Below are 15207 nucleotides of genomic sequence, written 5' to 3' on the forward strand. Positions count from 1 at the left end.
TGGGGCACACATATTAAGCACCACAGGAATTTAGACATAAACGTGGTAGGGGGTATCCTAGAGTGAAGACAGGACTGGGGATGAGCCTGGAAAGAAGAATCAGACTAAAGCTGGCAAAACGAACGCAGGAAAGCATTTCAGGTCGGGGTCTTGGCACAGCGGAGCACCCTACGCTGGTGACTGCACGCCCCGGTCTGATGGTGGGGGACAATCATGTAGCGAATAAGGCTGAAATGGCAGAGGGCAGACAACTACATACAAACGCTGTCAGGTACAAAATGTAGCCATCGTGTCCTTAGGTAAAATAAGGAAATAAGACGCTGGGAGGAAATAGTTGATGAAGGTGATTTACATGTAACAAACCAGGCAGCAGGACCACTGCCCATCACTGGCCGGCTGTACCAGAGGGCGTCGGGTTTAAGTCCTTCTCCGCGTCTGTTAATCTCCGTGCTGCAGAGCCCGGCACGGCTGGTGCGCATGGAATGACCATGGGGATGAAGGCCAAAGTGCTGGGCCATATTTTATCTCTATTTTAAGCTACAGATTCATAGGATTGGCAAAAATTTAAGAAGTCATCAGCAGTGGAAAGGAGTGAACTATTTACTGATCCATATACCTTGGATGGATCTCAAGGATATTAATTACCCTTAGTAAAAAACGCCAACCTCCACAGGTTACATGCGGCACAATTCCAATCATATGACACTCTCAAAATGACCACACAACGGAGATGAAGAGCAGATCGGCTGCTGCCCAGGGACAGGGATGTGAAAGCGTGTGTGTGTGTGGAGGAGGGCGGTGTTAAAGGGACAGCATGAGGAAGTGCCTTCATGGTGACAGCAGTCTTGACTGTGTTGGTTCCATGAATCTAAACATAAATCCGATCACATGGACCTACACACATATATGTACACAACACACACACACACACAATTGAATGCATGTGAAAACTGGGGCTGGGCAAGGTCGGTAGTGTGGTTGGCAGTACTGTTCCGAGGTCAGTTGCCTCGTTTGGATCTTGTACTACAGTAACATCAGGGGTTACCACTGGGGAAAGCCAGGGGAAGGGGTCACAGGGCTCTAATTTATTATTTTCTGCAACCACCTACCATTATTTCAAAACAAAAAGTCTTTAAAAATTGGGCATTTTTTTTTTCAGAAATCAAAAACTATTAGATAATGACAGTTTCTATGTAAATGAAATGACCTTCAAAATTTTACCTGGATTCAACAAAAGGGTGAAACTTGAAATTACACATTTTAAAGCTTTTAAAATGACATTTACAAGATTAATACTAAGTAATTATACAGAAAATCAGTAAAAAGTAATCCCTAGACCAGTGATGGTGAACCTATGATGGTGAACTCATTTTTTTGGTTGATTTTTCTTTGTTAAATGGCATTTAAATATATAAAATAAATATCAAAAATATAAGTCTTTGTTTTACTATGGTTGCAAATATCAAAAAATTTCTATATGTGACACGGCACCAGAGTTAAGTTAGGGTTTTTCAAAATGCTGACACGCCGAGCTCAAAAGGTTCGCCATCACTGCCCTAGACGGACCTTTCATTGATCTCAAGACATTTTGCCACTTCTAAGTTATTGTAAGACACTGGTTTGTGTAGCAGCTTACCTTTTTCGGTCACGTTGATGAAAATCGTTGATTCTGACTGACCCAGAGGATTGCGAGCATTCAAAGTAAAATTATATATTTCTTGGTTTGGAAGCACTTGAAAGAATAACTGATAGCTTTCATTAATGGGTGCTTCAACTCTTTTAAATTTAACAGATTCTCCAGAAAAACTGGAAATTAAGAGAGGAATAAGAAATATTAAAATAATATCAAGACCTGACCTGGTAGCTCAGTTGGTTGGAGCATCATCCCAAAACACCAAGGTTGTGGGTTCGATCTCCAGTCATGGCACATACAAGATCAACCAATGAATACATAAATAAGTGGAACAATAAAATCAATGTTTCTCTTTCTCCACCCCCCACTCTCTAAAATCAATCAATAAATTTTTTTAAAAATATCAAAATGGCAAGAGATAAACGGTGCAGGAAAAAATGAATGGGTAAATTTCTAACAATTAATGTTTTCAAAGTATTTCTATTTCTAATTATAGATGTACTACATCCTGAGAAGAAAGTGTATACGATACAGTAAATAGAAGAAAATAATCAGCCGTAAGCCCGCTATCGAGAAACAGTCTTCGCTCATATTTGAGGCTTCTTCCTTCTGGGCTTTGTGAAAAAGGAGACAAATCCAGTCTGCACGCATCGAGTTGCAGTATATCCCATTTTATACTACGTATCTGGTGTTCTATCTTGCTCATAATATAAAAGAGATAGAGCACTTCGCTGTATCATTGACATCATTCTAATGGACTCTATGCTGCTTAAGTCTGGCGTCTTTTCCTGGTGACGCTTACCTTTCAAACAAAGTGTAACTTGTACTGCGTGGGCCCACCAAAGCCGTCGGCCTTCCTGGGTCCCACGTACAGATAATCTCTTTTAAATCGTAAGTCTCACAGTTCAGCTTTTGAGGAATATCAGGTGGATCTGAAAGGAAAAAGAAAAAAAATGTACTTACTTATCTTGACACCTATGCCCCCTGAAAATGTTCTGTTTCATATATGTTAATTATATTTTGTACCACTTCTTTAAAATGAGATAATGTACTGTTCATATTTTACTTTTTGAACAATGCAGGAATTACTGTTCTTTCCATAGCATGTTTGTTCAGAGTTCATATTACATAAGAAATGACAGATTAAATTATACTGAAGAGTGACTACTAGTATTAGCTCATTTGAAAATCCCCCAATAGCAATTCGAAGATAGCGACTATATTTTCTCCCTTTAAATACTATTTGAGTCTATAAAATCTCTCAAAGGAAGGTGTGTCCAATAAGTTAAGTCAGAAAAATCTACAGGTTAAACATATTATTATGGATCATATATATGGCTTGAAAAGAAGTACCAAGTCATATTAAAAGTCAACCTAAGTCATGTTACAAGTTTCAAGTTCTTAAATAAGTCCCAAGGACTATTATTTACAAAGTAATGCTCAGTAAAATTCTGCATCTCCCTATGTTGAAAGTGAATTCTGCTCTTCTGTCATTTTCATTCTTTATTGAAACCATTCTCTCTGGCTTTGTTCAGGAAGGACCAGAAAAAAGAAAAAAAGGTGTGGGTTTTTTTTTTTAAGTGTGTCTGAGACTTTTAAAGTGATAAGGGAAAAATTCTACAGTCTGACAATGATTATAGAAATTGATATTTCTGTGATGTTTAACCGAAAACATAGGGTGTCCCAAAACTTTATCCAAACTATCTGCCACTGAAGGTAAGCTTTTTAAAAAACAATTATCTACTTGTTGAAAAATTATGTAAAATAATCTTATTTTAAAACAACTAAATGTTCAAAAAAGTTCTTAGTTTATCAACCAAGACTTAGCAAATTTCATATACCTGCTCCAGAGATAAGAATAATGTCCTACAGTGATGTTTTAGGTAATACCAGGAGTGACGAGTATTTATATCAAAGTCTAACAAATGGATAATGAAACTAATACTGACATATTTGGTTTGAAATTTGTTTTAAATCTAAGGCAAAACTTCAGTCACTTTATTAAAATGACAGCACATTTTTTAGTATATTTTAAATGCTTATTATTTTAGTATTTAGCAGACACATTAAGCTGAAATACTTCAAGTCCAAATAACAGGCGCAAAGTAGAAAGAAGTGGAAGCAAAGAGAGAAAGAAAAAAATGTCAGAGGGCAGTATTTATAAGTTAATGTATGGCTTTTCTTTTCCTTTCAAAGACATTAACTTACAAAAGAATCAACTGAAGCTAGGCAAACTAGGTATAAATCAATTGTATTTCTATGTACCAGCACATAACAATTTAAAAATCAAAGCCATTTTTATGAAAATATTTTCAAATGAGAAAGTATTAATTTGACATGTGATATTAATATTTACATGTTCCAATCCTATGTCACAGTGTATTATTTTAAAACATCTTAAGTATGATGAAAGATTAACACTTAGGTCAATATTTAATGCTGAAGTAGCTCCAGCGATAAAAATGACTCATATGAATGATTACTGAACAAATACTGTTCACAGAAGATCTGTTTTGCTTATGATTAAATTAGCTCATACATGAACACTGACAAGTATTGGCAAATAACTATTCTCCTGTCTGTGAAATGATAAATTTATTTTCAATTACAAGAATAAGCTTGAGAAGTAAAAAAAAAAAAAGGCATTTTTAATTGGCATAAACATAGGAGTAAATTTACTAAAAGATATACAAGACCTCTTACCACCAAGATAAATTAAAGAAGACCTAACTAAATGGAGGGCTATTCCATGGTCTTGGTTTGAATGACTCAATACTGTGAGAAAGAAAATTTTCCTAAGTTGATAGATTTAATGTAATCCAAATCAAAATATTGGCTGGTTTTTATTACGAATGTGTGTGTAGAGGGGGAAGCTGACAAACTGTTTCTAAAATTCTTTCCAGTCTTTTCAATAAATTGTGGGTTAACAGGATGCCCACAGGCGAAAGAAAACAAACAAATCTCCCTTCCTCACACCATAAACTGCCCTGGTTGTAAGTTTCTAAAGAGCTTCCTTCAGAGGGAAAGTCTACAGCTGCTTCTGAGTTCACAAACAGTGAGTGATATTTCCACCAACAGATGTTACAAGTGGAGGTTAAATTAGGAAATAAATGGGTTTGTTCTACAACTCTGATAAAAGATTAGAACACTAAAATAATAACACCTGTGAATATTCTCATCCTTTAAGTTTTAACTTCTTTCTTTCATGTTTGTAAGTGGATATCTCACTTTTTGGTATCAGCTAGTGGGCAGCTTCCCTCCGTATACCACTGCTTCTCAACTTAGACTGCACATCATATCCTAAAATACCATCAGGAAAGAAAATCTAATTTTCTGAAACTTAAATTTGAACATAACCTCACCCTCACTTGAATTCCAGTGCATTACTGGGGAGGCCAAAAGAGAGTAAGGTTATGGCCAACAAGCTGAGAAGTGCACCTAATCCTGGTTCTTCCCTTGGAAGTGGATCAGCAACTGAAGGTAACTCATCCTAAGTGTCTATGGACGTGAGACAGAGATGGAGGGCTGCTGACCTGGAGCAAAGCCGAGAATCAGAAGAAAGTGTAAGAGCCTGGCAGGTGTGGCTCAGTGGTTGAGCATCAACCTATGAACCAGGAGGTCAAGATTCAATTCCCAATCAAGACCCATGCCTGGATTGCAGGCTCGATCCCCAGTGTGGGGTGAACAGGAGGCAGCCTATCAATGATTCTCTCTTTCCCTCTCCCTTCCTCTGTGAAATCAATAAAAATATATCTTATATAATAAAAGCCTAATATGCAAGTAAACTGAATGGCAGAATGACCAGTGGAACAACCAGTCACTATGGTGCACACTGATCACCAACGCAGATACTCAACACAGGAGTTGCCCCCAGCCCATAGGCCCAGGCCAGCCAAGGCGGGTGCCAGCGCCCCCCCCCCCCCCATCTCCCTGTCAATTGCCCCACAGATCAGCCCTGATCTCCAGCCAGTCCTAGCATGAATTTCATGCACTGGGCCTCTAGGTTTTTTTTTAATAAAAGCATAAGAAAATCACAAAGCAATCGAAACCCACTCACTACATTTCACACACTTCATTTCAGGAGACCCTTAGACCACTCGCAGAGCCTTTGAATGAAGAATGCGGGGGGGGGGGGGCAGAATCCCTGCTGGAGACAGAGCTATATCTGCACCAGCCCAGAGTGACCTCAGGGGAGGGGACCAAGAACTCATAACAACCTTATCTGTGCACATTCAACACAACCCATATAGATCTGGCAACCCCACAGCGACTTCTGGATTGCCCTGGAGATTAGATCTGCAGGAGTGAGTACATGAATAGAGAGATGCCCTGCACTCTGGGACACAGGACACACAGCACAATAGGGAGGACGTCTTCTCACCCATGTCTCCAACTGCCCTCTTCTCAAATATATTCTTCTTAAAGTGGGAGAAACAAATATCATGCTATTGAAAGATTTTGCATAAAATCATTACAATTTCTTTAATTTGGGAGCTTATTTTCAAAAGGTATGCTATAATAAGGTGGGAAATTAACTTATCTACACGAATAATAGACAAATATGTAAATTGACTGTCCCTTCACAATGTTCCACGGCCAATCAGGAGTGAGTATGCAAATTAACCCAACAAAGATGGCGGGCCTGTAGGCAGTGAGCACCTGCCCAGGTGCCAAGTGGCTGGGGGGTGGGGCGGGAATCCTGCCGCATCACTGTGGCAATGCGGAAGGCGTCCCCGCCCCCCTGGCCACTCTTAGCCTACGCGCACAGTCACCGAGCAGCCTGGGTCCCAGGGACGCCACTGGAGTGTCTGGTCCTGTCAGCCCGGCCTGGGGGCAGCTGAAGTTCCTAGTCCTTTTCCTTTCTGCAGCCCCTGGACTGGAAGCGAAAACCAAGAGCGCAGGGAGCACCAGGAATTCTGGGAATTGTAGTTATGGTGGCAGCCCCTGGATCAGAAGCTGAAGCCCAGAGCGCGGGGAGCACCAGGAATGCTGGGAATCGTAGTTCTGGTGGCAGACGGATTTCCTAGACACTAGAGCAAAGTGAGCCTGGAGCAAGTTACTGCTTGGTGGGGGATGGAGGGAAAGCAAAGGTGAGAGACATAAGTAAAGTCAGAGTGTCGAGGAAAAATGAAAAGGAAGATATCCTGCAACTTCTAGGAAATCTCCACCAATAGAGCAAAGTAAAAAAAAAAGACCTCTACTATTGTGAGCACAAAACCAAACTGGGTTGGGGTATCAGACAATTCGCTCATATGACTGCAAAGACAGACAGAAACTCCCAGATTGGAGAGGGTGCAGGTCGGGCTGAGGGATCCACCCCCCACCCCCGTGCACAAATCTTCCTGCACCAGGCCCCTAGTATGAAATAATTCTTAAAGAACTCAGAAATTATATATTAACTTCTCTTGACTCGGTGAACCTGTTAACTGAGAATTTAAAATAAAATTCTTATTACGAAACCTACAAGATATATAAATACACATATGTAGAGAACAAGCTTAGATCTCACCTGTAAACAAGTAAAATTCTGCTGCCTTTTATATCATTTATATTAAAGAATAAAAAAATAAACAAGAAATAGAATCACCTCAGGCCCCCCCGAAAAAGCATTAAGGCTTTCAAAGGGCAAAAACTGATTAATAGAAACAGTTTTAAAAATATATATTTTATACTTACATCCTGCAAAAACAACTGTTCCATACATGTCTTTGTTTGTCATGAAAACCACATTTGTTCCACTACTTATAGAAGCAGAAATGTTATGGACCTTGATCGCCACATTTTCCCCATCGAGATGAATAAGGGGATACTTTGCGTAGCTGATCTGTGCTGATGACACTTCTTCTTGAGTCACAAAACAGAATGTTATGTCTGAGCCCACAGGTACCACTTTGTCTTGAGGAAAAACCTTATTCTGAGTATCAGTAGACCCTAGAAAGATCAAAAGGAATTACAGAGACTTTAGAAGTCTTTTACCATAACGTAGACCAGTGCATACAGAACACACTTTGGCAGCTTTATAATAACGGTGGCCTGAAGATCAGGGATGTCCTCCAGGTTACAGAGGAACAAGGCATATACAAGAAATAAAGCATGCATGGTTTTATCTACATATGATGGAGCGATGGTGGGAACAGAGGGGGTTGTAGGTCAATGTCTAAGGTCATAGGTTCATGTCCAAGAAGTTCTAAAAGTTTGATAAATGGGTTTACGAGTATATCCACATGTGAAAAGTCAACACCAAGCACAAGTCAGTCATTAATTCCCTTCCTGTGAATGGATCTATGTATTTAAGGCAGGCTTGCTACTGTCCATCAGCCTGAAGATATGCTGGAATACTCCACCTCTGAAACAGCACTTTTCCTCTAATCCCAACTCTGTGCAGCTTAAAGCCACACCTCTGGTTTTTATTCTCCTGAACAGCCACTCTTTTAAATTACCTCTAGTCTCCGTTCTACCTACTTACTCTTTCCCAGGCGGCAATGTGGCTCTACCCCAACCACTCCACACGGAAGTGGCCGGCTGGCCGAACTGCTCCGTCACCGGCCACCTCTGAGCGATCTTCCCCTTCGATGTCCACAGCATCTGGTAGCTGCCCAATGTCCTCCTTCTCGAAACTCCCTTCGCTCGTGGGTTCCCTGGCTGTCCCCTCCTGTGCTACTCTTCACCCCTGGCGGCTGTTTGCTTTGCTGGTCTCTCTCTTCTATCCTCCCCTTAGACATAAAGCTTCTAAGGGCTGGGTCCTTGGTCTCCATTCCCCTTTCCCTGAGCTACAGGAACCTCCGGGATTTAAACATTTTTCACATCACATATCTGCTGCTGATTTTCAAATAGGTTATCTCCAGCTCCAACCAATCACCCGGGTGGCCAACCTGTATTTCCAGCTGCCTAGGAGACACTGCTTTCCAGACACTTCCTATGTCCCTCGAGCTCAATGTATAAAAAATGAAGTGGATCTTTCCTACCTGATGCGTTCATCTATTTTGTCTCAGTGGAAAGCAGACCCAGCTACCCAGCTGCCCAAACTAACCGTCATCTTTGGCTCAGCTGCTCCCTGAGGAAATGCACCGTCCCCGATTCTCCTTCTGTCTCCTCAGTGTTTGCAAATCTCTCCCCTCATCCTTTCTAACCCCGGGGATCTAGTCGCGCCTTCACTGTCCTCAACTGCAAAAAATCATCCTTATTTATCCACCTGCTCCAGTCCTTCCTTCCTCGGATCCATTTCTCCAGACTGTCACTAAGGTGAAGAATCTACGATGAGGCGCAGTCTTTTTAAGAACGTCGTTTTATTGCCAATAATTTGCTGGGCCTCTCCCGTGCTGCCAGCCTTCTACCTGCATAGGAATCTTACTCAATGTGCTGGTGAGTTGGGGCATATTTGCCGATTCCCATATCTCTGCAAAAATCTGTCACCCCGAGGGGTCTGCTCTGTGGATGAGAAATTCGGAGCCTTTTTTAAAAATACAGACTTGACCTCATTACCAACTACACACAAATTTTAGATGGTCTTCAATGTCTACCACAGTGATTTTCAAACCTGGATGTTTTTCAAATCACTCAGAAAGTTCTTTAAAAATACAGATTCCTCAAGCCTAACTCAGACTTTCTGAATCAACACACACTGGGATGGGGGGCCTGGAAGATCCCCAGGTGACCCTCATGCAGACGAACGGGGGTCCGAGAACTGAAAGCTTCAACTGCATCTCCCCCTGAAACAAGGGTAATCGCATCCACGGGAAACGAACGTTCTTTAAACGTCAGCTTACGGGAAATGCTCTGCAGGGGGCTCCAGTCGCTCCACTCTTTGCGGCCAGAGAAGTGCACGTCGTCGATGTAGCGCCGCAGGCCCACGGAGTGCGCGGCACACTCCAGGGGCAGGTCCGAGGCCCAGCTCCAGCGGAGGACTGTGTCCTTCAAGTTCAGGGTTGTGTTGTAGGTCTCCTGCAAAATGAACACCAACGCAACACTCTATTCCCCCGTAGGGATACGTTCTGCTCTTCTTTGGGATCAACAAACACAACGGACTGTCTATTACCACCAGCTAAGTAAGCCAAAGGTTGGTTTGTCCTCTTATTTATATTTATTTATTTATCCTCACCGGAGGATATTTTTTCCATTGATTTTCAGAGAGAGTGGAAAAGAGAGGGAAAGACAGAGAGGAATATCGATGTGAGAGAAACATATCGATTGGTTGCCTCCTGCACAAGCCCCAACCAGGGCCTGGGCCTGGGAGGAGCCGGCAACCGTGTTATGTGCCCTTGACGGAAATAAAACCCGGGACCCTTCAGTCCGCAGGCCGACGCTCCATACACTGAGCCAAACCGGCTAGGGCTTGTTTGTCCTTTTAAAAAATGATCTGTTCCCTACAAGGCAAATAGGATAGTGACAGTAACAATAATCAGGACTCATTTATGTTTACTTCTTCAAAGTATTTCCTTTTCTCTTGCTTCCTAAAATCTCTCGATAGCAAGAGGACAGATGTTTTTTAAGGTGTAAATGCACAAGGGCCAAGAACAGAAGATGCTGGAGGGCAGATGCATAACAGTAACTGACTCATGTCGATGTTTCTCTCTCTCTCTGTCTCTCTCCCTCCTTTCCACTCTCTCTAAAAATCAGTGGAGCCCTAGTCGGTTTGGCTCAGTGGGAAAAATATTCTCATGTGAGGATTAACAACAACAAAAAATAATGTTAAGATTTTTGCCTAAATTAATAATCTTATTAATTACATAGCCCATCCTAATTACCTATAATGAGCCCCAGTCAACAAGCCTCATTTAGGCAAACAAAAATTCCAATTAGATTTTTCTTATTTTTAAAGGGCCACTCACTTAAATATGAGCAGCAACCAAGATGATCAGAAAGTGGAGAAAAAGTTCTAAAAGTCAAAGGTCAAAATAATGAAAAAAGGAACTTGAAGAAACATTGCACAGAAAGGAAAAGAAATTTAAATCACTCATACCCTCCTTCAGAAATAGAAGAAATATTGTAAGAACAGGATACATGTTTTTTAAAAGAATGGAGCTTAACAAAAAAGGGATAGCTTGGCCCTAGCCAGTTTAGCTCAGTGGATAGAGTGTAGGTCTGCAAACTGAAGGGTCCCGGGTTCGATTCCAGTCAAGGGCGTACACCTCGGTTGCAGGCTCCTCCCTGCCTGGGCCCTGCTGAGGGCCCATGCAGGAGGCAACCAATCTATGTGTTTCTCTCACTTTGATATTTCTCTCAGTCTTTCCCTTTCTCTTCCATTTTCTCTAAAGATCAATGGAAAAATATCCTTGGGTGAGGATTAAAAAAATAATAATAATAAAAGAAAAAGGTAAAAGGAATCAACTGGTCGATCTTGGAGACCTTTGGACTATAGCTTCCTAACGAATGTGCCAAAAGACACTAAGGTTTGTCTTGAATGGGTGATGGGTACATCTACGTTTGAATCTGCAAACTTAGAAGATCCTCAGAGAGATTTACTCACAAATATATAACTGATAGAATACTAGTATGCTTGAGTATTTTAACGGGATTTATGCACTCTGGAGAGAACTTAGGATTGAATTACTGAAGTAGATAAATGAAACTAAAAATACAAGGTAAGAAATTTTACCCCCCTTCCCCCCCCCACTGGCCCCAAAAAAGGAAAAGAATAGTATCCACTACTTGTCGAGCTGTAAATGGTGTTTTTATAACTATAATACGAAACAATAAATACTGTCTACAAAAAAATTATAGCAGAACAATTCTGGGAAAAGACACAAACCGTGTGTGTGTGTGTGTGTGTGTGTGTGTGAGAGAGAGAGAGAGAGAGAGAGAGAGAGAGAGAGGAGCATGAAAGCAAGCACATAAGTATGTGAGGTGACAGGGGACTAAATTCTCATCTTCCATTGTTCAGAGTTAATGAAACATTGCTCACAACTGGAAAAAAAAAAAGGAAGAGAGAAATGGGAGTAGCAAAGGTGGTACATGACCTACAGGTGATCCTCTGGAGGTCATACCCTGGCCTGTGCTATGCCTGGCTTCCACGGCCGTATGGGAGGTGATGGGCAGAAACTGTCAACTTATAAACGAAAACACTATAAATAAACTTATAAGCTAAACATTAATATATAGTGTTCTTGATCTTTAAAGTATTGTAAAATAATTGCATTATAACCTGTCACAAAATGACTGATAATAAGCAATTCTAACAAATTCTGATATTAATAATGCATAATTATAAATAAAAATGTCACTTTTATGGGCCTGGCTCATTTACCCTCTTATATTTCACTTTTTAAAATGAACTTGTTCGATCTCTATTTTCTTACCTCTTGCTGTGTCTCCCATACAAAGATTTTTCTTCAAAGATCATATGTACTCTCAAAAGTAGAGAATTACTACCTTGCCTTTGCAGTCTTGTTATGAATGAGTCATGTAACTGTAGAATATTTCTGTTCATTCATGTTTGATTTCACTCATACTTTAAAGAGATTCCCTATTATTCTAGCAACCCTACATTAGTTTTTTAAAAAATCTACCCCACAAAGGAAGTAATGACAGCTAATAATTGTTTAGCAGCTTTATAAATATCATATCATTAACTAAAGCAAATATTAGCACCACTTTACAGATGAGAAAAAGAGGGTTTCGAGATGTTACCCTAAGCCAGGAAGTAGGAACCCAGAATACAAAATCTTAAGCCATAATAAAAAGCTGCTCGATATAATTTTAAATAAGTGATAACTTTGAGACAACAGTAGAGCTGTATCACCTCTAGCTGTAAATTACACTGACAGGCAAGAATTGCCATCAAAATTCAAGAAAAGCAAGAACATCTTAGGCTGAAGTAATTAGGATGGGCTTTACAATAAGGAGTAGGATTTTACATGCGTCTTGAAACCTAGGTTCAGTTTGGATAGGTAAAAAGGAAGGGAGGGCATCATAGATGAAAAATTATATCCTTGTTATGTACAATCATCGCAATGGCCGAGCAGACTCTGGCCCCAGACTGCCTGGGTTCGAGTCCTGGCCCCACCACTTAGTGTCTCTCCGGGACTCTGTCTCTCCATCTGTGAAATGGGGCTGATGCTAGCAGTGCCTCTCACATGGGCCTTCTGTGTGGATGCAAAGGATTAACACGTGCACAGCTTTTACAACAGTGTCGGGAACTCTGGAGACATGACATACATGCTAACAACGGCGACTACTTTCTTTTCAGGAATGTAATAGTTGGATTGTCAAAAAGGAAAAATAAGGTAACTATTAAACAGAATATCCTACTTATCTTTACTATTTCATCTATGTACTTAGGCAAAGAAATTGTAAAATCATGAGATATCGTCTAGTTCTTAAATCTACAACTAAGCATATTTCAAACCCATTAGGGAAGAAGAGTAAAAGGATAGGAGGAGGAATTACCATGTTACCAGCTGTCAAAACTTTTCACTACTATTTCTCACTATCCCTTAGATTAAGAGCAAACTAAAGACAGATCATAAGGAAGCCCATTAAAACTGGATATAAAAAAAATAACAGGGAAAAAGCATTAGTACTAAATATAAGAATCGATTAAGATATATTCAAACTTACAGATTTATATAAAATTTCTCAATAACTATGGCTAAATATGTTTCAAAACATTTCTTTTTATGTTGATAATATTAGACAAAGATAAAATAATAGACTTAATTATATGTACACTTTTATTTTATTTATGTAAAAACATGCATATAAAACAGGCTAGACTGGAATACACGAAGACAATGTTTACTGTGCCCAAGTGGTAAAATCATGGATTGTTCCTCCCTTAATTTCCTTTTTATAATGGCTGCACATAATTTTAATCATTGAGTGATTAGTGGGGGGTTTTCTGTGTTGTTGTTTTTTCATTGATTTTTAGAGAGGGAGGGAGGGAGAGAGAGACAGAAATATCGATGAGAGAGAAGCATCAATCGGCTGCCTCCTGCATGTCCCCTACTGGGGGACTGAGCCTACAATCTGGGCATGTGCCCTGACCGGGAATCAAACCAGCAACCTCTTGGCTCATGGGCTGACTGAGCCACACCGGCCGGGCATGAGTGATTAGTTTTTAATGAACCCTGAAAGGATATCTGATCTACTTCCCTAATTATCCAAAGGTTCACTGATGCCACCTGAAAAGCCATTTTAAAAAGCATTCAGCTTCTTTAATGCCATAGGAAAAAAATCTACTCGGTTCAGACTTACTAATTTTACGAGTTCCAGATTCTCTTTCCGTAGGACTTTAATTTCCCAAATGACATTTGCGTGACGGGGAAAAGCAGAGCCCTTGTCACTCCACTCCAGGTGTAACGTAGAAGTTGAGAAATTGGCAGACAAACGCAGGATCTCCGGAGGGTCTGGAATGAGGGCTTAAAAAGGAGATAATACTTAGTAAAATAGGTAATGGTTTCTCATATTGTACTTCTATTAGTCAACTCATCTTAAACTCTATTCCTTCCTGATAAAAGTAAGTACTCAAGAATGAGAAGCAAACTCTTCAACCTACTCCCGAAAAAAAGAGAATATATGTATTTATTTGTATAAGCGGCTCCCAGTGATTCATCGGCCAAATCTGAGAAAATGATTGATCAGCGGCTGTTTCAAATCCCTAATATCTCTTGGAATAGCAACTGGGTTCCCATCACACGCTGGTGTCACCTGGTCTGGGACCTACAAGTATGTCACATCAGAGAGAAGTAGAAGAACTTCTGTAGGGCTGTAGGTCAGGCCTACAAAAAGGATGGAAAATGATGGAAAGCTTGCTCTGGGGCTTTCTCTGCCGCCCTCGCACTCATCTCCCAGTGTCAGAGCCCCCCACGCTGGGGGAGTCACTCACAGGAGGACGCCATGGGCTCTTCCTGGTTATAGGTATCAATCAATAGCAGCAAGACCATAACAAAGGCCAAGACACTGAGGGAGGAGGCCAATGGGTCCCTGGGCAGATCTGCAAGTCCTTCAGGAAGCTAGGTCAGCAGGGAAGGGGGGCCGGAAAAGGGACGAAGTGATCAAGTAGGAACCTGGTGAGAGCCACGAGGCTTGGATCATGATACGTATATGGAAAAGCCAGGGCAAAATCTGGTGGGCATGTCAAAGAAATGACTGGGCCAAAGAAATGGAGGGTTGGTATAACGAGAAAGGCAAACGTCTGAGATCTCAAGTTCCTAGGCCAGAAAAGCAGGAAAGGCTAAGGAAGGAGGGACCATCGTGAAGAAATGCAGGAGATTGGGGGGGCGGGGGGGGGGGGAGACGCAGTGTCCCGGGAAGAAAAGGCGTAATTGAGGGGTGTGCAGACAGCGGAGAGAGACCGTGGACCCCGACGCGAGAGGACTTTGCTGAGTGGAGCTGGAGAGATGAATGTGCGCACAGACGCAGAACAGCCAAAGCTCGCCTGGGGGCCATGGACAGACAGTTCCCCCTGCAAGAGACCAGAGACCCTGCAGGGAAGGACACAGAAGCAGAAGGCAACCAGAGAAAATCCAGGGCCACTGAGACCAAAAGAAATGGGGTGGCATCTAGGCAAACAAAAGCAGTTCTCACAGAAGACAGAGCAGACCAGGTAACACTGGTGCAGGGCCCTCTACGTTTGA

At 41.2% G+C, this 15207-nt stretch overlaps 1 protein-coding gene across 1 annotated transcript in view; it reads right to left on the minus strand.

The window, feature by feature from the left end:
- The window catches only part of LIFR (LIF receptor alpha), a 44889-nt gene that overhangs the window by 20527 nt on the left and 9155 nt on the right, over window positions 1-15207 (minus strand). Inside the window, exons 4-8 of the mRNA XM_023755018.1 lie at window positions 13826-13989; window positions 9400-9574; window positions 7310-7564; window positions 2436-2565; window positions 1637-1806 (exon numbers count right to left, since the gene is read on the minus strand). Of these exons, the coding sequence (XP_023610786.1) occupies window positions 1637-1806; window positions 2436-2565; window positions 7310-7564; window positions 9400-9574; window positions 13826-13989 (894 nt within the window). The remainder of the gene's footprint in view (window positions 1-1636; window positions 1807-2435; window positions 2566-7309; window positions 7565-9399; window positions 9575-13825; window positions 13990-15207) is intronic.

This window comes from Myotis lucifugus, unplaced genomic scaffold (genome assembly GCF_000147115.1).
Source record: "Myotis lucifugus unplaced genomic scaffold, Myoluc2.0 scaffold_68, whole genome shotgun sequence".
Classification (NCBI taxonomy): Eukaryota; Metazoa; Chordata; class Mammalia; order Chiroptera; family Vespertilionidae; genus Myotis; species Myotis lucifugus.